The sequence below is a fragment of the Myodes glareolus genome, chromosome 1 (assembly GCF_982192425.1).
Source record: "Myodes glareolus chromosome 1, mMyoGla1.1, whole genome shotgun sequence".
Classification (NCBI taxonomy): domain Eukaryota; kingdom Metazoa; phylum Chordata; class Mammalia; order Rodentia; family Cricetidae; genus Myodes; species Myodes glareolus.
The window spans coordinates 89,847,828-89,870,361 of record NC_142026.1 but is presented as its reverse complement, the minus strand read 5'-3'; the positions used below and the strand labels follow the sequence as shown (position 1 = coordinate 89,870,361).

The 22,534-nt window shown below is 40.6% G+C and overlaps 1 protein-coding gene across 5 annotated transcripts in view; it reads left to right on the top strand.

Annotated features, from left to right (window-relative positions):
- Cdk19 (cyclin dependent kinase 19) overlaps positions 1–22,534 on the top strand; it is a 154,400-nt gene that overhangs the window by 87,149 nt on the left and 44,717 nt on the right. For 4 of the 5 annotated variants that reach the window (XM_048424946.3, XM_048424950.3, XM_048424948.3 and 1 more), the window contains 2 exons: positions 7,033–7,143; positions 8,919–9,059. In XM_048424946.3, coding sequence (XP_048280903.1) covers positions 7,033–7,143; positions 8,919–9,059 — 252 coding nt within the window. Of the gene's footprint in view, positions 1–7,032; positions 7,144–8,918; positions 9,060–22,534 lie in introns of those variants that run through there. The other variant, XM_048424952.3, reaches the window with a different exon arrangement.

Here is a 22,534-nt window from a genome sequence, read left to right as displayed (position 1 = left end):
CTTGACTTAATATTGCTCTCAGGACATATGTGCAGAACTTGGAGTCAGAGAAAAAAGAAACCATTTTTTTTATTGTATAGAAAGATAAATCGTTTTCAAATAGCCACAATATTATGATAGACTTTATTAAGGAGTGTTTCAGGCACCTTGTGAGACATAAAATGTGCCATTTTCCATCATGACTTACTTCTTTTTGACGAGTGTTTCTTTCTGCCTTGAGTGGTTAGCTTTTTAAAGAAATTACAGTAGTACTACATCGCTTCCCCCCCTTCCCCCTTCAACTCCTCCCAGTACCCCACCTCCAACCTCTCCCATGCCCACCCCCAAGTTGGAAGCCTCTTTTGCTTTATTATTATGCACCTCCCCTTGCTTCCCCCCTCTGTGTATGGTCAAATATATATAAATATAACCTTCTGAGTCCACTTTTGTTGTTTTTGTGTATGTGGTTTCAGGGTTGACCATTTTCAGGGAAAACCCATAGGGGACTCACTTCTGGGACAGACTAATTCTTCTCCCTGCAGTCATTAGTTGCCTGTTTTTTGTCTAGAGGTAGGACCCCACAGAATTTCCCCCCCTCCAGTTTAAAATGCCTTTCGATACTGTCACTTCATGATCTTGTTTGTACAGCCATATCTAGAGAAGACTGTTTCACAGAGGGCTTCCTGATATTATGCTTTTAATAATCTTTCTGTCCCCCCTTCTGCAATGTTCCCTGAGCCACAGATGTAGGAGCTGTGGCATAGTTCTGTCTGCTGGGACTCTCCGTGTTCCACTGATCTCTGCATTGTGTCCATTGTGTTTTCTGCGATGGTCTCCATTTGATGTAAAGACAGAGGAGGGGTGGGTGGTAGCTACACTTAGCCAGCACATGTAGCTCATGCACTTCTTAGTGGTTCCTTTCCTTTCCTTAGTGTACTTTCGACCTGCAAGTACAATTACAGCTCCCTTTTATCAAGATTTTATCTTATGCTATACATTCTACAGATATCATCACGTTCTTGTTTTGTCTTAATGTTCTTGCAAGTAATGGTAATTAAGAGTAATAACTATAATTTTTCAGGAGTTTGATTTGTTATAAGCATTGAGTTTATATACTCAATCACTCTTCATTCATTTATTCCTTACTGAAAGTGTTGTATGAGTAGATAACTTTGATCTTCCACAAGACTAAGAGTTAAGTAACTTACTTTGTATCATACTGCTAGTGAGTCAGGACTCACTTGTATTGTTTGCATCCTGTGTGGTGTTGCATTGTAACAAGTAGTTGTGGGGAACATTGACCTTCTAGAGCTTATGACTGGTACCTAAGCATCACTACTAAAGTGTGTGTGTGTGTGTGTGTGTGTGTGTGTGTGTGTGTGTGTGTGTGCATGTACATGTGTGTGAACACATGAAAAATAAGGAACCTAAAACCATAGTTGGGCTACTGTGCTTATTAAACCCCTTTCATAATATGAGTGCCACCTGCTGGAGGTTACAATATACCTAGTATGATTTTGCAATACTAGTTTCAAAAAGGCCTGTCAAAGGTGTGAAAGTGTCAAGTTTCAAATACTGATCATTAATGATTGCTTTTAGCATCACTCCCCAGTGAAACTGAACAGTTCTCCTAATTTACTATAAAATTTATTGCTTTGTTTATTATGTTGTTTTAAAAAGGGATTTACCTAGTACTTTCTAAAATAAAGTCATTGGCAATTTTTTTAATGTAAGAGAAAGTTTGTTGGCCCTATGAGTCAAATTGTTATTTTAAAGAAATCAAACAAGAATAGAAAATTAGATTTATTTTGGGAAAAGTAAGTTATTGGAGTATAAGGATTTTAGAATCCCTTTAAAAACTGTCTGGAACCCTAGGGAGCGTTATAGACACCACAAAAGACATTGTGCGTAAAAATAGAAATGGGGAGCAGTATAGACAATACAGAGAGTGAGTGGTAAGCATAGAAATGCACGTTGGGATCTTTAGTTTGGTAAAGAATCCCGAGGCTCAGTAGATCTTAAATAGTGCTTTAGAGAGAATGTTCTGAGCTCTATCTTTAGATTTGTGTGTGTGTGTGTGTGTTTAGGACAATGAAAAGTGGGTACTTTTTATAATGCTCACATGTTTGGAAGGGGAATCAGATAAAGTATGTGTCCACTGGATAATCTTCACAAGGGTGCATTGCTATCAGGTTAGCACACTGATATCTATCTACTAGCACAGAGTATCTAGCATAGAGGTTCGCAGTCTTCAGTGTTGTCTTAGGAGAGTCATAGCCTGCCGAACTGCTGTGTAGATGGCTTTAATGTGTATTTGTAGTTGCATGATACCATGTAGAGCAAATATTTGTTGAACAAAGAGAAATATTGTTTTCATTTCACATCATTGAACAAGTACTAATGATACTTTCCTATATATTTTCAAAATATATCACATTTTAAATGTTTAAAATATTATATCACAACATTGTAGCAGTAAGTCTCATTAAAGTCTTTTCTGGGGCTGGAGATACAGCTCAGTAGAGCATTCACTGCTGTTCCAGAGGACATGAGTTGGATTCCCAGCACCCACATCAGGAGGCTCACCACTACCTACAACCCCCAGCTTCAGGGGTCTGATGCCTCTCACCTCCTCAGACACCTACAGTCATTTCACATACTTGCTATACACACAACACACACACACACACACACACACACACACACACACACAATTTTAAAAAATCTTTAAAAACCCTTTAGTGTATATATCTGAAGCTATAATATATGGATATACCATCATCATCAGTTTTGTTATCATTGAACGCTAAGGTTGTTTATTGCTTTTCCGTTTGCTGACTTCTGTGAATGATGATAGATAGATGGTGTAGGAGGATCTTCTTTCTATGTGTTGCTTTCATTGGTCAAATAAAGAAACTGCCTTGGCTTTTTGATAGGGCAGAATTTAGATAAGTGGAGTAGACCGAACAGAATGCTGGGAGAAAGAAATCAGAGTCAGGCAGATGCCATGGCTCTCCACTCCAAGACGGAAGGACGGATGCCAGTAAGCCACAGTTAAGTGGCGATACACATTAATGGAGATGGGTTAAACGAATATGTAAGAGTTAGCCAATAAGAGGTTGGGACTAATGGGCCAGGCAGTGTTTAAATGAATACAATTTATGTGTAATTATTTCAGGTGTAAACTAGCCGGGAGCTGGGTGGCAGGAAGTGGCCCGCTGCTCTCATTACAACAGATAGACTTAACTTTTTGCTTGCTGTGAAGTCAGGGTAGTGATATACTTTTGTGTGATGTTTATCTAGGACCTAGGGTTTTGTTTGTAAACCAGCCTTAAAAATAGCCCCCTCCCAAGCTGATGGCATGGCTCAGTGATAACTGCTTACCTCACAAGTGTGAGGACCTGAGTTTGGAGTGGTAGTGCCCACATAAACAGCCTGGGTGCAGGTGCTTGTGATTGTAATTCCAGTGTTGGAGGCAGAGCTATACAGCCTTTTGGAGCTTGCTAGCTGGTCCGCTGAGCTGGTGAACATTCAGTGAGAAACCCTTGCCCAAAAGTAAAAGTAGAGACAGCTGAGGAAGACACCGTGTATGGTGGCTTCTGGTGTCCACAAGCACATCCTTATGTTACTTTTCTAGTGGAGTATGTATAAATTGATAAAAAAATCATTCAGAAATACTTTCTGATAGAAAATGGTTTGTCAAAAGAAAACAGCATTTTACAAAGCTGCTGTTTTCAGGTAGGCTTGTGAGATTTAAGTCATTTGACAAATATTATTGAGTGCTTAATTATGTCGTAGGTGCCATTTAAGCACTAGGGATATAAAATCAACAAAAGCTTTGCTATTATTTGAAAATGGCAAGTAATAAATTACTTCAAAAAATTACAATGAAAGGGCCGAGGAAGACTTTCTTTGGAGGTGATATTTGAGACTAGAGTAAACTCCCTCTCCTGCTTCCCTTAGCTGTTGCTTTTGCTGTTTCTGAGAAGAGCAGATGAAGTTGAAGGCAGGGAAAGTAGAGATTACCATGCCTGTGTTAGCCCCTAGACACTGAAATGGAGATGCTGCCTTGTGGGAAGAGATGTGGGCGGAAGGCATAGTTATACGTAATTTGCATACATGTTATTCAAATCCCTGAAAGTAGATGAGACCACCAAAGCTAAATACCCTTCAGACTCCTTCAGTGTGCCTGGCACTGTGTCATTCCCCAGGGATACACAAGTAAATTAAAATTGGCCTTTGAGAAGGTCTTGGTTAATAGGGAGGCAGATGTAAATGGTTAACAAAATAAACTATGTATATATTCTGCCTAGTGCAGACGGTTCAGTGAGACCAAGTCTGAAACTTCTGCACTTCACTGTGCTCTGTCACCACCTCAGCAGCCCACCCCTGCACATGTACCGAAACCTTTCACAGTGACTGACTCTCCATTTAACTTCAGAACGATTTTGTATGGGGGGGGCGACAACTATTTCATCCTGTCATTGGCTAGGAACATAGAACTAATGTGTCATCTGAACAGAGAGCACAAAGGTAGACACCATTAGCTGAGTACTTGCTCTTTTTTTCCCCACTGAGGAGAAGGGACTGTTAGCCTTCCTGCCCTTCAAGTAAGGTTGTAGCACAGATTGTTATTAGAATTAGATGGCAGTGAAACATTGCATAGAATCATTTTGCAATTTGAAGTATTCAATAAACAGGTACCAAAAATGAAAGAGCACTCAACAAAAGTCTAGTGAACTAAAGACATAAAAACTGCTTACTAAGAGGTGTTATGGTGAACATTTGTTTGTTTGGTTGGTTTTTCAGTGGTGGTTGTTTGTTTTTTGAGACATGGTTTCTCTGTAGCTTTGGAGCCTGTCCTGGAACTGGCTCTGTAGAGATCCGCCTGTCTCTGCCTCCCAAGTACTGGGATTAAAGGCATGTACCACCACTGCCCCATGGTTTTTCAGTTTTTATTCTTTTTTAAGCTTTTTTTATGTGTATGGATGTTTTGCCTACATGCATGTCTGTGTACCATGTGCATGTAGTTAACCTGTGAGGGTCAGAAGAGGGTGTCAGATCCCCCTGGAGTTTCAGAGCTGCTATGTGGGTGCTGGGACTTGAACCTCAGTCCTGGAAGAGCAGTCAGTGCTCTTAACTGTTGAGCCATCTCTCCAGCCCTGTGGTACACATTGGTGACACCAGCACTTGAGGCTGGAGGATCACAGGTTCAAAGCCAGCCTTGGCTAACATAGGTTGCTTGTTTGTGTGTGTGTGTGTGTGTGTGTGTATGTGTGTGTGTGTGTGTGTACACGTGCATATTCAGGATCTCATACATGCAGGGAAGCATTTTTCTACTCAATTGTGTCCCATCCCTCTTTTTGCTTTTTGTTTTGAGATGGAGTCTCACTAAATTGCCCAGGCCTCGAATTCAGTTTGTAGCCCATGTGGGCCTTAAAGTTTAAATTCTCCTGCATCAACCTCCTGAGTAGGCCTGTGATTTAGGACTTTGTCAGCATGCCCGGGGAGGTCTTGTCTTCAAAAAAAAGTCAAGTACGTTTCTCCGTGCTTATTAATTCTGAACCCTGGCTGAGTAGTGGGAGGCGGGCACGTTTACAAGGCTTTTTCCCTGAGCCCATGCCATTGCTACTGTGTCTTGTATCAGGCTGCTGCCTATGTAATGTGCAGGCACTGTTTTCATGTGCTGGTTTGGTCTGTCCACTTATCAGGGTGAGTTGAAGCTTGTGCACTGTGAGGGCCCTTCATTTCCGTACAGAGCCTCTGCTGAGTGAGTCAGCTCTCTATCAATGTGACAGATACCTGAGATAATCAAATTTCTATGGGCAAAGGTTTGTTGTGGTTTATTGTTTCAGAGATTTAGGCCATGGCTTCTTGGCCTAGGGCTTGTGATAGCACAGTGCCTCAGAGCCAGAGCGTGCAGCTGCAGAGATCTGTTGATAATAACGCTCAGCCTCTTGGGGCAGAGGTTGAACTAACAGCCCTACTTCCTCTGCTGGGCTACGCTTCTTAAAGATTCCTCTACTTACCAGTATCGGCATGGACTGGGAACTTTAGCATATAGGATTTTAGGAGACGTTCAAGATCCAGACTCCAGCCACTTATTACCTCCATTCTTTATCAGTGCACACAAGACTCACCATGCCTGAGAAGCCTCATAAATGCTAGAGTGGATAAATGTAGGGATTTTAAGTTTTCTTTCCTCTTTTTGTGAAATATATATTGAGCTCTGATACTGTGCTAAGGTGGATATAAATTGACTGTGTTTTCCGTTTCTCAAGAAGATAATCCTTTCATAAAGAATATATACACGAACCAAATATAGTTCCTTTTTCGGGAGGGGAGTTGAGTGTGTGTGTGCGTGCGCGCACTCGTACATGTACATGTATATGCATGTTTGTTAAAGCCAGAGAGCAGCCTCAGGTGTCATTCCTCAGTCCTTCCTTTTGTTGTTTTGAGATGAGGTCTCTCACTGACCTAGAACTCAGTAAGCAGGCTAAGCAGACTGGCCAGTGAGGGGCAGCCCTCCGCCCAACTTCCACCCCACCATCTGCCTGTGTTCACTCTGGGACCATGACTGACTTTTTTAAAAAGAATTTTAAAATGCAGGATCTAAGAATTGAATTTCAGGTCCTTGTGTTTACAGATCTTCCCAGACCCAGTTAATTCCTGTTAGTGATGCACTGTTCATTTTATCATATTACATTGCATCTTTTAAACCGATCCTATTTATGAAATGCACATGTGCGCACACACACATGCTATAGAAAAGCATTTGAAAGGTGCTGACAGAATTTTTCTCCACCAATGGTATTGGAAAGCCATTTTCCCGTTCATGCAGCTTACCTCTCATTTTTAAATTTGAAAAGTTCATCTGAAAGCTGGGCAGTGGTGGTACACGGCACATGGATAGTGAGTTCAAGTGTAGCCTGGGCTATATAGTAAGACCTTGTTTCAAATTCAAAAAATCTGTTTAAGTATGAGCAGAATTCCCTTCTAAACCCCTGCTTGCTGATGAGTCTTTCTCTCCTTCTTTCTCTTGCATTCATTCAGCTTTTGAGAGAATTGAAGCACCCCAACGTGATCGCATTGCAGAAGGTGTTCCTTTCTCACAGCGACAGGAAGGTGTGGCTGCTGTTTGACTACGCAGAACATGACCTTTGGGTAAGTTTAAACTTGCTCTGTCCAAAGGGTTGTTTTATGTAGGTAAGAGGCATGTATGCAAGCAAAATGTACTACTAATGCACAGGAAAGAAAACTCGCTGTTCATTGCAGTTCAGAGCAACTGAAGTAAATGTTGCTTTTAAAAAGGCAGTATCTGTTATACCCAGAAGTTTCCCTTGAGGAAGTTTTGCTAGGATAAGAAACTAGTTCTCTGCAGGCAGTTAATGGCAGTTTGGTGACATGCACAGTGAAAACTGGTTCCTTTTTGTGAAGTACACAGGGCTCAAAGTTGATCCAGTATATACTTGTGAGTGGGTTTTAAATGAAAGTCGATCTCTTACCATATCTTGATATTTAATACTGCATCTACCAAATAAAACTATGCATATAGTTTTTAGAATGCCTTATCAATACATAAAAGAACCAGAGCATTTAAAACATTTTGTCTCTAAAACTACACCCCCAAAAAATCCAAATGTGACAGTTAAATTATGGATAAATTTGTTTCAATGTGTTACAGTGTGCCTTCTACATAAATCAAAAAAATCTTTATAAGAACAACTGGACAGGCTTATCAGGTCTCAAATTCATGCTATTAGAGAGCTGTTGATGAGAGCTTCCACTGTTTCTCTTAAATTTTTCTTAATAAAAGTTACATTTTGGGGCTGGGTAGATGGCTCTGTAGGTAAAAAGTACCTACTCCCAGATATAAAACCTGTGTTTGATTCCTCCAAGATCCACACAGTGAAATGAGAGAACCCAATTCCTATGAGTTGTTTCCCATGTGCGCACTGCTTCTCATGCGTGCTCGCAAAATAAACACACACATACACACCATAAATAAAATGTTTTTTAAATGCTGTTTTGCTTATCATGGTAATGCATACCTGTAATTCAAGCCCTTGAGAGGTGGAAGCAGGAGAATCAGGAGTTGAAGGTATCTTTGAGCATGAATCTAAAATTACCCCAGGCTCCTAAGGCCCATCTCAAAGCGCAAGTTTCTTCCACATTTGTCATAATTCTCCGTTATTTCTACAGTGCTCACTTGATAATGCATAAAGCTCACTTGGGGAGTCGTGTGGGCTGCTGTGGCTCAGCAGTTAGGGCCTGAGTGGGGTCTGGTGGAGGCACAGGGTGGGAGTAGAGGAGGCTGTAGCATTTGCCCCTTATACTACAGTGCTTTTATAACCACATTTAACATGTGATGTGAAAATGGCCTCTGGTTATTGACGCCTCAGCTGTTTGTCTCAGGTTTGAGATCTGACAATTATTACTTCAAGTTGTTAAAATTCTCCAATTTCTTTTCTCTGTTCTTTCTAGGGTTCTCTCTTATATTTGTTTTGTGCCTAGAGAAGGTAGTACTTTCCCAGTAATTCAGATATATCCATTGTCAGTGATGTTATCCAATATACTAAGTACTGACTTCTTATGTAACAGCCAGGATTTACAGTTTGCCGTTTTTCTCCAATCTGTGCAGAATGTTACCAGTACTGTTTTTAGGCATGTAGGTGTGAATTCTTTTTACCTTTTGAGGCTATTTAGTGGAAATCTTAGTGTTTTCATGAGATCTGACCATTATAGACCCACATTAACATGGTCACATTCATCTCCAAATACATTTTTTGGACAACCTTATTATTCAGAAATTTTTGTATCATTAATTAAAAAGTTCATTGTAAAATACAGAGCATTTTGATTTTGATTTTTTTTTTTTACCTTTGGCGGAGATATGAGCGGACTATGTTATTACAGTATGTTTTATTTTCTAATTTTAGCATATTATTAAGTTTCACCGTGCATCAAAAGCAAATAAAAAGCCCATGCAGTTACCAAGATCTATGGTTAAGTCACTGCTTTACCAGATTCTTGACGGTATCCATTACCTCCATGCTAACTGGGTGCTTCACAGAGACCTGGTAAGTCGTTTTTCTTTTATAACAAAATCGTTCCTCTTCATACAATTATAAATAAGAAAAATTATAAATATATACCAAAGGAGGGATTAAAAACTTACCTATAAGCTACAATCAAAAGACTTGAAGCTGATGGCATGGTGGCTGCTGTATGTAATTTCAGCACACGAGAAGCTGGAGTAGGAGGATTGCCATGAAGTCAAGGACAGCCTAGGCGGAGTGAGGCTGTCTCCCCTCTTCTGTCCTCCTCTTCCCCACCCTCTCTTTCTCTCGCTTTACACTTTGCTGAGTGCAGGAGTGCACTCCTGTAACCCATACTCAGATGGGAGATTCTAAGTTTACAGCCAGCCTGGGCTGCATAGCAAGATCCTGTCTAAAATAACAAAGAACTGACCAACCAAGATGGTCTTTAAACATGTGATGTCTGTTATTCCATTAAATTAATGCATAGCCATAAAGTGTTAATGTGATTTTTAAATAAATAGTAATATATAATTTTAATATTCAGTTAATATGTAAAGCTAGTGCATTTCACTTCAATTATTCTGTATATAAAAGCACTAATAATGAAGGTTGACTTCTCATTTTTTCTCCTTAAGACTTAAGCTGAGATCATGACATGACCTCTGGCAGAAATAATTAATACCAGCATTACTTAATAGTAAATAAGTGACTGGGTGGTGGTGGCGCACGAGGCAGGCAGATCTCTGTGAGTTTGAGGTCAGCCTGGGCTACAGAGTGAGTTCCAGTACAGGCTCCAAAGCTACACAGAAAAACCCTGTCTCCAAAAACCATTAAAAAAGTGAATAAATGCATTTAAAAACTAGAACATACTTATTAGGCAAATTAGTCACAGTGCAAATGTTTGGTCTTATATTTTAATTCAAATATATATAATAAACATTTATTAATATCAGATTATATGCTAAGTACTCATTTTCCTTTTCAGCTTAGATTCTTAATGTTTTATTTATTAAGAATATAAGTACATAGGATAGCTATAATCCTCATAAGTTTGTCACTGGAGGTGTTATCCTCCCCCTGCATGATTTCAGAATTTTTTTTTTAAGTTTGCAAATTTGAGATCCAGAAATGATTGGGGTTAGTCTAGGTAGGTTCAAGCTTTATTAACAGAAGAGAATTATTTGCTACAGAAAAGATAGAATACATAAAGAAATGTAGTTAGTACCCTTTAGTACCTTGTCAGTCAGACTTGGAGTCTGCCTTGACCTCCTCTTATTGTGACATTGTAGTTGAATTGCACCCAAATAATAGTGACTTTGTGGTCACTATTCATTAATTTAGCATTTTAAAAGATTTTTAAGGCTCTTAAAGTCTTCTAAATTTCCAGTTTTGAATGACCATTCGTCGTTATGTTTTAAAGTGGTTCATTGGTACTTGAGATTGCTTTGAAATTATACATAGATAGCATTTAGGTTTTGTATTTTTAAGGTTCTGATTATATTTAATCAATAGTGAGAATCTTTTGTTCAGGACTGAGTTACTGTTTTTCTCTTGTTTTATAAAGTTATTTGTTCTAAGTAGAAGAATTTATCATGGTTTCTTTGTGATACTGTGATCTGAATGCCTACTGGTACTATTCGGTGTGACTGGGACTCAGTTTTTCCTGTTTAAATTTGCTCTCCTTTAGTTTCCTCTCTCCTGGTTTTGGCAGCAGCCTCTTTCTGGCAGAGAAACAGACCTACCTTTATACAGACCTTCTTTATGGTTTCCATCCAGAGCGTGACATTGTCATGTCTAAGAACTTTTCTACTCATCTGTTTTTGTCCCCTGTGCCTCCTTCCTTGTTCAGCCCTGATAAATTAGATCTTTCTTTTATCACAGCACCAGCTGCTGTATTTGTGTTCTTTTAGTCTTTCTCCTTCTAGTCCATAATAGACCTACTAGCCACTTACTAGCCTCTCCGAAACTTTGGAATATAATCTTAGAAAAAGTAAAGTTTAAGTTTTCAGGATCTTACTGAATATAGCTCTAATGACTTCAGATGTTTACTCTACACACCCCTCCATCCTGTCCCTCACTGCAAGCTTTTTAATATTGGTTATTCCTGTATTGTCCTAAGGTTTCTTGCCTTAATGGCTTGCATTTCCTTGTCTTATTATCCTTTGTATCTACATACTTAAATGCACTGTTGTCTTTCAAGGCTCAGCACAGATACGAAAGCTTGGGGCTGGAGATGGCTCAGCAGTTAAGCACTGGCTGCTCTTGCCAAGGACCCAAGTTTGATTTCAGCTGACTATAACTCCAGTTCCCAGGGATCTGGGGCTATCTTCTGGCCTCTACAAGCACCAACCTGGTGCACAGACATACATGCAGAAAAAAAAACACCAATACATATTAATAAATTTAAAAATTTAAAGCTTACTTTAATCTCTACTTTGAAGTGAAATAATCATTTCATTGTTATTCATTCCTGTTATATATCATTTTTATTCTCTTATGGTATTTGTTAATATCTATAGATGTCTTAGATCAGCAGTTCAATCTGTTGATTGAACAACATTTTTCATAGGGGTTGCTTAATATCATTGGAAAACACAGATATCTCCATTATGATTCATAACAGTAGCAAAATTACAGTTATTTTAAGTGAAAATAATTTTATGGTTGAGGTCATGACATGAGAAGCTCTATTAGAGGGTCACAGTGTTAGGAAGATTGAGAACCACTGTCTTAGATCATCTCCAGATTAAAACTTTCTGAGAGGCAGAGTTTATAATCCTTGTTGTATACAATAATGTTGTAGAAATGCCAGAATCTTGAATATTATTTCATTTTTGTTACTAAGTACTTGGAACATTGTCTTCCATGAATGTGCAATATTTTTATGTCTGTGTAAAATAAGGGGAAATGGGAGTGATACAGCTATGATGGCACCAGAGACCCTCTCAAGAAGGTTAGAGTCTAAGAGAAGCAACTTGACATAAACACTGACAATTATAAGTTAGGGAGAATGAGATTGTAGGTCCTTCAGAGGGGAAGACTCAATGCTGTTTTTTCAAGCTAAGAAGAGTTACAGTGTGAGTATGGTGGGGGGAATAGGGTGATATTTCAGAGAGCAGGTAGATTTTCAGCTGGGTTTTGACATGAAATTTAGAGATTTAGTGAGCAAAGGAAATCTATAGGAATATTGGTTATAAAAATTCCAAGGTGAGAAGGCCGTTGTATTATTTCAGAAAGGAGACCCGAGTTGTGCCTGGCTCAAATAGGAATAACTGGTGTAGTATAAAGTAGGACAAAAAGATTTGGGTTGACTTGACTGAGGCAGGCCACAAATATCTGGTTTTTGTGGGTTTATTTTAAGGTCCTGAAACTTTGTGAGCAAAAGAGTAGATTCCCCACTGATGACAAAAACCTTTCCCTTAAGGTGAGCATAGGGTTTCCATATTTTCTGAGAGAGGTTCTCAAGTATCATAGTGCTTTTTTATATTTTCCCCACACAATTGCTGTATCTTTCCACTATTCATAAGTTATTCTAATGAAATCAGGGCGTCTTCTAGTATTTTCCATTGACTAGTCTGGATATCTGTCTGTACCATACTGTCTTGCTTCTGCTCAAGTATTTTCAGGAATGGAATGTTCAACCTACACATATACCTTGTCATCAATAGGAAAATGTATATAAAATAGGAATATGTTATTAAAAGAAGATGGAGTTGTTTGAAATCTTAGTGAGCTGAAGAACAGGGTAGAGGCTTTCAACTGCTTTATTTCCCATTGCTTCACACAGTTTGTTAGTCAGCTGTCTCTGTGTGCTCATTGTCTCTAAATGACCATTTCATAAGGAAAACCTGGAAAATCCAGGTAACTGTAGTAGTAGAAGAAAATAGAAGCCTGCAGTTTGATAATGTAACCAAAGGAAATTGAGAGTAACTAAAAGAGAGTCTAGAGTTCATATTCAGCAATGTTAAATAATAAAAAGCAAAGATTTGTATTTTTTTTCTGCATTTGTTTTCATGTCTGGAACAATATTTCAGTTATGTGATTTTGAATCCTGTAATGAAATACAAAAGCAGAGAATTTTAAAGCCACTAACAAGATTATTTGAATTGAGGAATTGGCTTTAAAAGGAAAGGAGAAAGAGCTAAAAGTATTTATCTTGGCTGAGAGACAGTGAAGGAGAGACATGAGTCTATAAATATTTGAGACCTGTAAACAGTTTGAGAGCGAGCTGCACTTGAATTTTACAGCAGGATGTAGTGCAGAGTGAGATGATGAAATACAGGATGACTCACGTTTATGGGCTTGCTCTTCTGGACCTGGAGGAGTGCCAGCATGTAGTTGGTAGCCTTTCTCCAATGCGAGCTTCTTAGAGCAAGGTTCATATCTCATGGATTCTGTCCTGGCGCTGGCTTATTGTCTGTGCTTGTGAGTTACTAGAATGGAATCTCTGCAAAATATATGACACTTCACATCATTCTTCAACAAAGACAGAGGTGTGCTGGCTAAATGGTGAGGTTACATAGATTTATTGATCCTTCGTTTCAGAGCATTGCTACTGGGCCAGTGGCATAAGTTCAATGACAAGTTAGTGTCTTTTTCACTCTCATATCCCAGATCCTGGCCCAAGCTAAGTGTTCACATAGTGAAGATGGCAATGAACGCTCAGGCCTGGCTTAGCTGTTCTCTTCTAAATAGTGTTTGTGCGAGTCCCACCCCAAACGTTAACCTGTATTCTGAATAGCTGTGTTTTCATATTAGTGAGTTGAATTATTATTTTTAGAAGTCCAGAGGAGGTGCTGGAGGGATGACTCAGTGGGTCAAGCCCATTTGCTGCACTTGCGAGGACCTAGGTTGGGTTTCTAGCACCCACATGACTGCTCCCAATCATTCTTAACTCAAGTTCCAGGAGATCTGATGCCCTTCCTGGTGCCTTGGGTCCACACACATGCGCTGCACACATAAAGGCAAAACATACTTACAAATAAAATAAAAATAAACAGTCTTTACAGAAAAGCTTAAAAGTTTCTAAGATAGCCATTAAGTCTCTGTTTCCTTCACTGTAACATGTCGGTAAGGGATCTTAAATGGTTAATTCCCTGTTTTCATACTGAGGTTTTTGAGTTCTTCCTGATTGCACCCCTGTAGGTGCCCCTGGACAGCCCATCCACATTTCAAGCATGTCTTCCTCACACAAAGTTCCTGCAGCCTGATACTCTTTCTAGCCTGTCTGCCTAAAGCAGCGACCAGGTGGAAGTGTGTGAATCATCCTTCCTGGTTCTTAAAATGATTAAAAAACTAGCGTGTGTTTCCTGTAGCTTATATTTTGAATATTGCAATTATTTTTACCAAGACTTAATATTTAAAATATGTAAGTTTTTAAAAAACTTACATAAACTATTGTCAAATTTAGTAAGTATGGGGCTTGAGAGATGGCTCAGAGGTTAAGAACACTGATTGCTCTTCTAGGTGTCCTGAGTTTAATTCCCAGCAACCTTATGGTGGCTCACAACCATCCATAATGAGATCTGGTAGTCTCCTCTGGCCTTCAGGCATACATGCAGGCAGAACACTGTATACATAATAAATAAATCTTCTAAAATAATTAGTAAATGCTTTGGATAGCTTATTTTCCATGTTCTCTCTTAAATGAGATACTGCGAGATGCTCTGGAGGCAAGAATGCTGTGCTAGTCAAATGGCTTTTTTTAAAAATTTATTAAGCTAAACTTCTTGAAGAGTTACTACAGCAGATAGTATTTGTCTGAGTAGGACTTAATTTCTCTGTGATAGTCAGTTTTACATGTTAACTTACACAGCGTTAAGAGGAGCAGGGCCCTGAACTTCCAGTCCTGAAGCAAGCCAGGCTGTGTGTCCTTTCTCTCTGGTCTTAGCTACGCCTGTGAGTTCCTGTGTCACTGACGCTGTGACCTGGAATAGAAAGCCAAACAGACTTTTCTTCCCCTGTGGCATCTCAGGCTGTTTGTCACAGCAGCAGAAACAAAACCAGAATCTGTTATGATAAATAGAAACCAGGAGCTGCTGCGGCTGGGCTGCAGAGGAAGCCGGTCCACACTCATAATCCTTGAGGAATGAAGTTTGTTAGTGTGAAGGGGCCTCAAGGCCTTGATTGGGCCTTGAGGTGGCAAGGAGAGCTTCAGACAGAAAAGTAAAGGATGTGGTCTCTAAACATGGTGGGCCTTGAAGGGAGGGGCGGCTTCCTGGAGAGGAGCTTCATTAAGAGAGTGAATGATGGGCAGCCTTGCACTAAGGAGGTAGAGGCAGGTGGATCTCTGAGTTCAAGGCCAGCCTGGTCTATACAGCAAGTTCCAGTCTGGTCCACTCAGAGAAATCCTGTCTTGAAAAAACAAAGCAAACAAAAAGAGTGAGAATGAGGGAGAAGTGGAGGAGGGGCAGTGTCAGCCAGCCAGCTATGAGAGGGACAGGGTGTGTGGGCTGACTTGTGGGTTTTTTGTTTTTGTTTTTGTTTTGTTTTGTTTTTGTCAACTTGCCTCAGGCTACAGCTCTGTGAGAAGAGGGAGCCTCAGCTGAGAAAACGGCTCCCGGTGATTGTGATCAGGCTGCAGGCAGGTCTGGGGGGCATTTTCCTCAGTAGTGATGGATGTGAGAGGGTCCAGCCCACTGGTTTAGTGCCACCGCTGGGTAGATGATCCTGGGTGCCATAAGAAAGCAGGCTGAAGGGAACTAGCCAGTAAGTAATCTTCTCCCATGGCCTCTGCTCCAGTTGGTACCTCCAGGTTACCACTTTGAGTTCCTGTCCTGACTTCCTTCAGTGATAGAGCCTGAGAGGTACAAGATGAAATGAACCCTTTCTTCCCTACGTTGTTTACCATGGTGTTTCAGCAAGGCCCTAGAACCCTAACTAAGATGGCAGCAGGGGCCTTATCCAGGTGGTTTACATGTACACATGCCCACACAGAGAGACACATAAAGACACAAATAAAAACTGGTGTTTTCTTTTCACCAGGTCACATATGGTGGTTATTTTGTGAGAGTGTACTTTCCTCTGAGAACATGTGTAGAGATGAGGGACGGAACTCAGCGTCCATAAATTTGCCAGTGCACTCCTGCTTTCACAGCGCATGGCCTGTGGTGTGTCTGTGAGCTGTGCATTCTGGTTTGGGCCTGCCACTTTCTGTGGAGAGTGCAGTTGGAAAGTTCTAGTTCTTTCACTCAGGGTCTCAGATTCTTCATCAGTAGAACAAGAGAGTCAGTATAAAGAGTGAACATAAACACACGTAAAAATTGAAAGTAAATAAAACAGGAAGAACGAGGGCCACAGATGGTCTTTGGACTTGGAAGGCCATAGTTAAAACTGAAAATCCCATTCAGGGATGCTGTTCAATTAAGTGAGTTTTATTTGAGTGAGCGCCGTAGCTGTTAACAGAAACCACGTCTGTGATGGCTTCTTCTGTGAGGTGTGCTTCTCAGCGCTCAGTCTGGGTGCCTGCTGCTGCTGCTAGCGATATGGAGGAGAGTTTGATTATTTTCTCCTTTTGACCTTGAAGCGAGTTAGGTAAATAGCCCTCCAGATACATGTGTTTGTTTTGCATGGAGCTTTTCATAATGATTGCTTTTTATTGGTTCTTGTTAGGGAAAAGAAAACCTTATCTTTGCTGTTCAGGCCTAGAACCACTTTCAGAAGGCAGACAAAGGAGTGCATTGTTAACTGCTGGCAGTGCTAGGTTGGCAGGCATTGTTTAACATGAGTACCAAAGTTGGATTAACATAGCTGCTGTATTACAGATACTACCAGCCTAGCTTACAGTAAAATGAAACTAGCCATGTACTTGGCATTACAGGTTGCTTCTAATTTACAGACAACTTACATCTAGCTGCAAACATGAAACTTTATGATTAATACCTCCTCAGTTACAGATAGTATTTTGGGTAGTGACTAGGTACGCTAACAGAGAAGGCCTTTTAGCCTACACTGAACCAGTATGAAAGCAATGACATTACTGAGTATAACCGTCCTTTAAAACTGCCTTTTTTGCCAGGCAGTAGTGGCGCACACTTTGGATCCCAGCACTCAGGAGGATCTCTGTGAGTTCTATGCCAGTCTGGTTCACAGAGTGAGTTCCAGGACAGCTAGAACTACACAGAGAAACCTTATCTCCAAAAACCTATTTTTTTTTTGTCATTGGGTATCTATGGAGGGAGTACTTGTTTACAGACTTAGAACTTGCTTTGTAAACTTACTCTGACTTCCTAACATGTACTAGACACAATACTAAGCACTTGGAAATATAAGAATTAATAAACTACAACCTCTTCTCTCAATGGGTCCATTGCAGGGGAAATTTAAATAAGATAGTCATAAAACAAAAATGCTTTAAAAGGAACTACAGGGCTAGGGTTGTAGTTCACTGATAGAACACTTGCCTGGTAGAACGCCTGTCATGAGCAGCAATGTTCTCATTCCAGTAGCATGCATGTTTTCACACACACACACATGCTCACACAGAGACAGTTTGCAGGGGCATAGATACCACCTGGATGGTATCACTGGAACAGAGGAAAGGCAGAAAAGTAAGGAGGAGCAGCTATGGAGGATCCTAATTGTTCTGTTTAAAATGTGGGTTTTCCTTAACTGGCTAGGTTTTTAAGAGAGGCTGCTCACAGAGAATCTGTTTAAGGACTCGGAGGCATAGTCAGCTGCTGAGAGAACATGACGGTCCGTGGCTAGTTGATCAGAATACAGAGGCAGTAGTGAATGTTTAGGGCCTGAGATAGAGCTGAGGAGCAGTGACTAGGTAAAGGGCGGCAGGACCGAGGTCAAGAGAAGATAGTTTTATTAGGGAGAAGGGACAATTGTCGTGGATGAATGGGGTTTGTGGTGTTCATCGAAATGATCTACTTCCAGTTGACAAACTTGGTATATTTTAGCACATTCACTCAGTTCCTGATGCTTCTTTTAAAACTGGGACATCGCCCATCAAAAGACACTTGTACCTAACCGCATAGCTGGGTGGATTGTGAGCGCTAACCATTGGCAGTTTAGTTCATTCGTCTACCTGTTCCCTAGCCAGTTAGTATATGGGAAGATTCCAGTAGACGAGAGTGATAGGGCTCTCGTCACTAATGTCTGGAAACTTCTGTAACATTGACTAGCTTCTCTGCATTTCTCACCCCTCTTATCTTTTTATTTATTTATTTATTAAAAATTTCCACCTCCTCTCCTCCTCCCACTTCCCTCCCCCTCCCCCTCCCTCTCTAGTCCTAAGAGAAGTCAGGGTGCCCTGCCTTGTGGGAAGTCCAAGGCCCTTCCCACTCCATCCAGGTCTAGGAAGGTGTGCATCCAAACAGACTAGGCTCCCAAAAAGCCAGTGCATGTAGAAAAATCAAAACCCAGTGCCATTATCATTGACTTCTCAGTCAGCCCCCAATGTCAGCCACATTCAGAGAGTCCGGTCTGATCACATGCTCGTTTAGTCGCAGTCCAGCTGGCCTTGGTGAGCTCCCATTACATCAGTCCCACCGTCTCAGTGGGTGGCGCACCCCTCGCAGTCTTGACTTCCTTGCTCATACTCTCCCTCCTTCTGCTCTTCATCTGGACCTTGGGAGCTCAGTCCAGTGCTCCAATGTGAGTCTCTGTCTCTATATTCATCCATCGCCTGATGAAGATTCTATGGTGTGATATGCAAGATATATACATCAGTGTGATTATGGGAGAAGGCCAGTTCAGGCACCCTCTCCTGTGCTGCCCAAGGACCTAGCTGGGGACATCCCCTTGGACACCTGGAAACCCCTCTAGAGCCAAGTATCTTGCCAACCCTAAAATGGCTCCCTTAAGATATCTTCTTCCTTGCTCCCATATCGGCCCTTCCTCCATCTCAACCATCCCACTACCCTAAGTTCTCCCCAATTCTCCCCTTCTCCCCCCTCTCTCTCTCCATCTCCCCTTCTCCCCACCCCACCCCCGTGCTCCCCACTTTTGCCCGGCCATCTTGTCTACTTCCAATTTCCAGGAGGATAAATATATGCTTTTCTTTGGGTTCACCTTATTATTTAGCTTCTCTAGGATCACGAACTGTAGGCTCAATGTCCTTTGTTTATGGCTAGAATTCACTAATGAGTGAGTACATACCATATTCATCTTTTTGGGTCTGGGTTATCTCACTCAGTAAAGTGTTTTCTATTTCCATCCATCTGATGCAAAATTGAAGATGTCATTGTTTTTTACTCTAATGTGTATATGTGCCACACCTTCTTTATCCATTCTTCCATTGAGTCACCCCTCTTTTTCATCCCCGCACCATACTCCTCTCCCTCTTGGTTTCTGTTTTGTTTTGTTTTGAGGTAGCCTTCGCTATGCTGGAACTCGTATAGTTACATCTGCCTCTGCTTCCCAAGTGCTGATATTAAAGGTATGCCCTGCTCACTCCTATTTTTTTCCCTTGAGACTAGCTTTCCTTTCCCAGGCTGATCTTGAACTTGCTGAGTAATCAAGGAAGACTTTGAAACCTGATCCTCTTGCCTCCGCTTCCCAAATGCTGGGATTACTGGCATGAGTTACTGTGTCTTGCTATATTTTTAAATGCTCAACTATTCAACGAATGAGATTGTTTTCAGGTATAGTTGTTACGGCAGACTAATGTCTGCTGGTGAATACTGTGTGTGTTCAAGAAAAGAAACCCCAGCGCTTCCTCCTTGGTAGTTATTTGTTCTAGAGCACAGGATCTCATTTGTTCAGGGAACAATGAAAAACAATATTCAGGAATGAATCTCCTGGAATTGTACTTCTGTGTCAAATGGGAAGGAATTGTACTATGCTATATTTAAATGAAAGCATAATTGTAGCCACTAATATTGGGCCAGCATTGTCCATTGTATAGAAATTAGCCCAGCTTAAACTCTCCTATTATTTAACACTAGGTAGCTGTATTTCTGTTATTTGTCTTTGGTGCTGTTAAGAGTCCTGTTGAGATTGCCCAGTATGCTGAAGTAGGGACCGCAATGCAAATGTAACAGAATGCTTGTGGATTTCTATGCTGTTCTATTTATGATACGCCAATTAACTGAAGTAAATTTAACCCTGTGGAATAAGTGGTCCTATAAAAGGAAAAGCAGATTTGGAGTCTTTGTGAAGTATCCTGAGTGTGGGTTTACGACTTACCAAATTCTGCAGAAATACAGATTATAAAACCTCTGTTTTTAATAACCATGTTACTATTGCACATTTTTATGATTTGCCTTTACAATAGAATTTAACTAAAACAAACCCTGTAGCATTGATTTTTGTCTGTTTGATTTTATTGCTGATAACTTATATGTGAGGCATCCGGCTTCTGCCATTTCTGCTGTTTCTATGGTAACTAAAGTGTGCAAACCCAGCAGTATCACTTTCTTTCACAGCTGGCATTTTGTGTTCACAGTAAGAAGAGTTTTGGTGAAGCGTGGTCTGTGCTGATTGGGGTGTAAGTGGGTCAAGACAATTTTGGTATGCTTCTTTTTGTCTGTTTAGGTGTCTGTGGGCGGGGGTATGGATGTTGAACTACAGTTCCTTATCCCCCACATACATACTTAAGTTGATAGTCTTAAAGTTAGTCTTCTTGAGAATTTGGTAGAGTTGTTCTAAGACCTGTTTCGTAGCCCTGTACACCCTTGGTTATTTCCTTTTGTTTATTGTTTTTATTGAGCTATATATTTTCCTCTGCTCCCCCCGCCTTCTCCCTCTCTTATGATCCCCATGCTCCCAATTTACTCAGGAGGTCTTGTCTTTTTCTACTTGATTATATCTACTAAAGAAAAAAGTGAGAAAATACTCTGAAGAGTTAAACACATTTCAATGGTGAATGCATAGTTTTATCTTGTTATTTTTTTTAAATGTAAGATTCTTGTGGCCAAATCATATATTTACTTAGTATAAAGGGGGAAGTAACTCCACTTTAGAAATGCACTTTGAGAAACAACTGGTTAATTCTAGTTCTTGACCACAGGGTAGGCTACTCCTGCCCTAAGCCATGCTACTGTGCCTGCCTTCATGTCGGCATCATGGGCTCCATAGGCTTGCAGTGTGCTCTCGCAGTGTGGCCTCCATAGGCTTGCAGTGTGCTCTCGAAGCATGGGCGCGATAGGCTTGCAGTGTGCTCTCGCAGCGTGGGCTCCATAGGCTTGCAGTGTGCTCTCGCAGACCTTCTTCTCCTCTCTGTAGTCTCAGATCACTGTGGTGCCAACATTGGTTTTCACCATAACTTGATCACATGAACTTCTAATAGTGTTAAATAATATAAGCCTGTTTTCTGTTCTCGCATTTTATTTCTTTTATGAAACTATTTGTTGTTCTTATGTCACAGACTTCCTTATGTTTACATCTGAGAATTTTAAAGTGCTTTAAAAGCTCAAACTTTAGAAATTGCAAATACTATAGGAAAATGGCTTATACAATATGATAATCTGTATACAATATGACAGGGTTTCTCTGTGTAGCTTTGGAGCCTGTCCTGGAACTCGTGCTGTAGACCAGGCTGGCCTTGAAGTCAGAGATCTGCCTGCCTCTGCCTCCCCAGTGCTGAGATTAAAGGTGTGCACCACCACCACGGCCCCGCACAATATGATAATTTTATAATCTAAAACTCATGGCCTGTCAGAGGTAATCATTCTTCAGCCTTCAGAATCCTGCTCTGAATTTGTCTCTGCCTTCTTTACACAAGCCTGCATTTCATTTAGTATATCTGGCTTCTGTAAGTAAACAAAATTTACTTTTATTGGGCCACCAATGACCTAATCATCCATTCAGATTTCATTGTTTATGTCTGACAGCCACTTACAGAAACCCTGCGCTCTCTAGATATTCACCTTTTCTCTCTCCCTCTAACCTTGGTCTCATGCCTCCCCTTCCCCTTTCCTTCCCTTCTCTTGAACACCTTGCCCACCTGCCCCACTGTGGCATCCCTTAACAGCTATCAGACCCACACTTAAGAACCTACCCCGTTCAGGTTTCACAAGGCTCTTGCTAAAAGCAGAACCACTTGAAACAGGAAGTCCTTCCTTGGTTTCCTTTTAATGCTCGTCCTCATCATGGTGCTCTGCCCTTGTGACCACCAGGAGCATGCTTGCCTTGCGTACTCTAGATAGCTCCTCCCTAAACTCTCCCTGCCACACTTCCTTCAGAGTTTGAACTTTCTCACAGAGGCTTTCTGTAGAGTATAAACTAATGTTTACAAACATTTGAAGACAATACCTTCCAATCCCATTTCTTGTTTTATTTTGGTTGATTGCATCATCTTACTATGCACATACCAAAATATTTGCAATATTTATTTCTGCTAAAGCTTAAAAATGCCACAAACTGTTGAGAATCTGCTATTTAACAAGTAGGTTATTACCAGCAGCATGCTTGTTTTGCTTTCTCTCTGTCTAGTCTTTTCTTCCTCCTAAGAGGTAACAAATGGCCTAGACTTTGAAAACTCTCTTTCTCTTCATTTAAAAATAGGTTTATCTCATCATGTGCACCCCTAAATTGTAGATTTACCTCTGCTTTTAAGTTATATG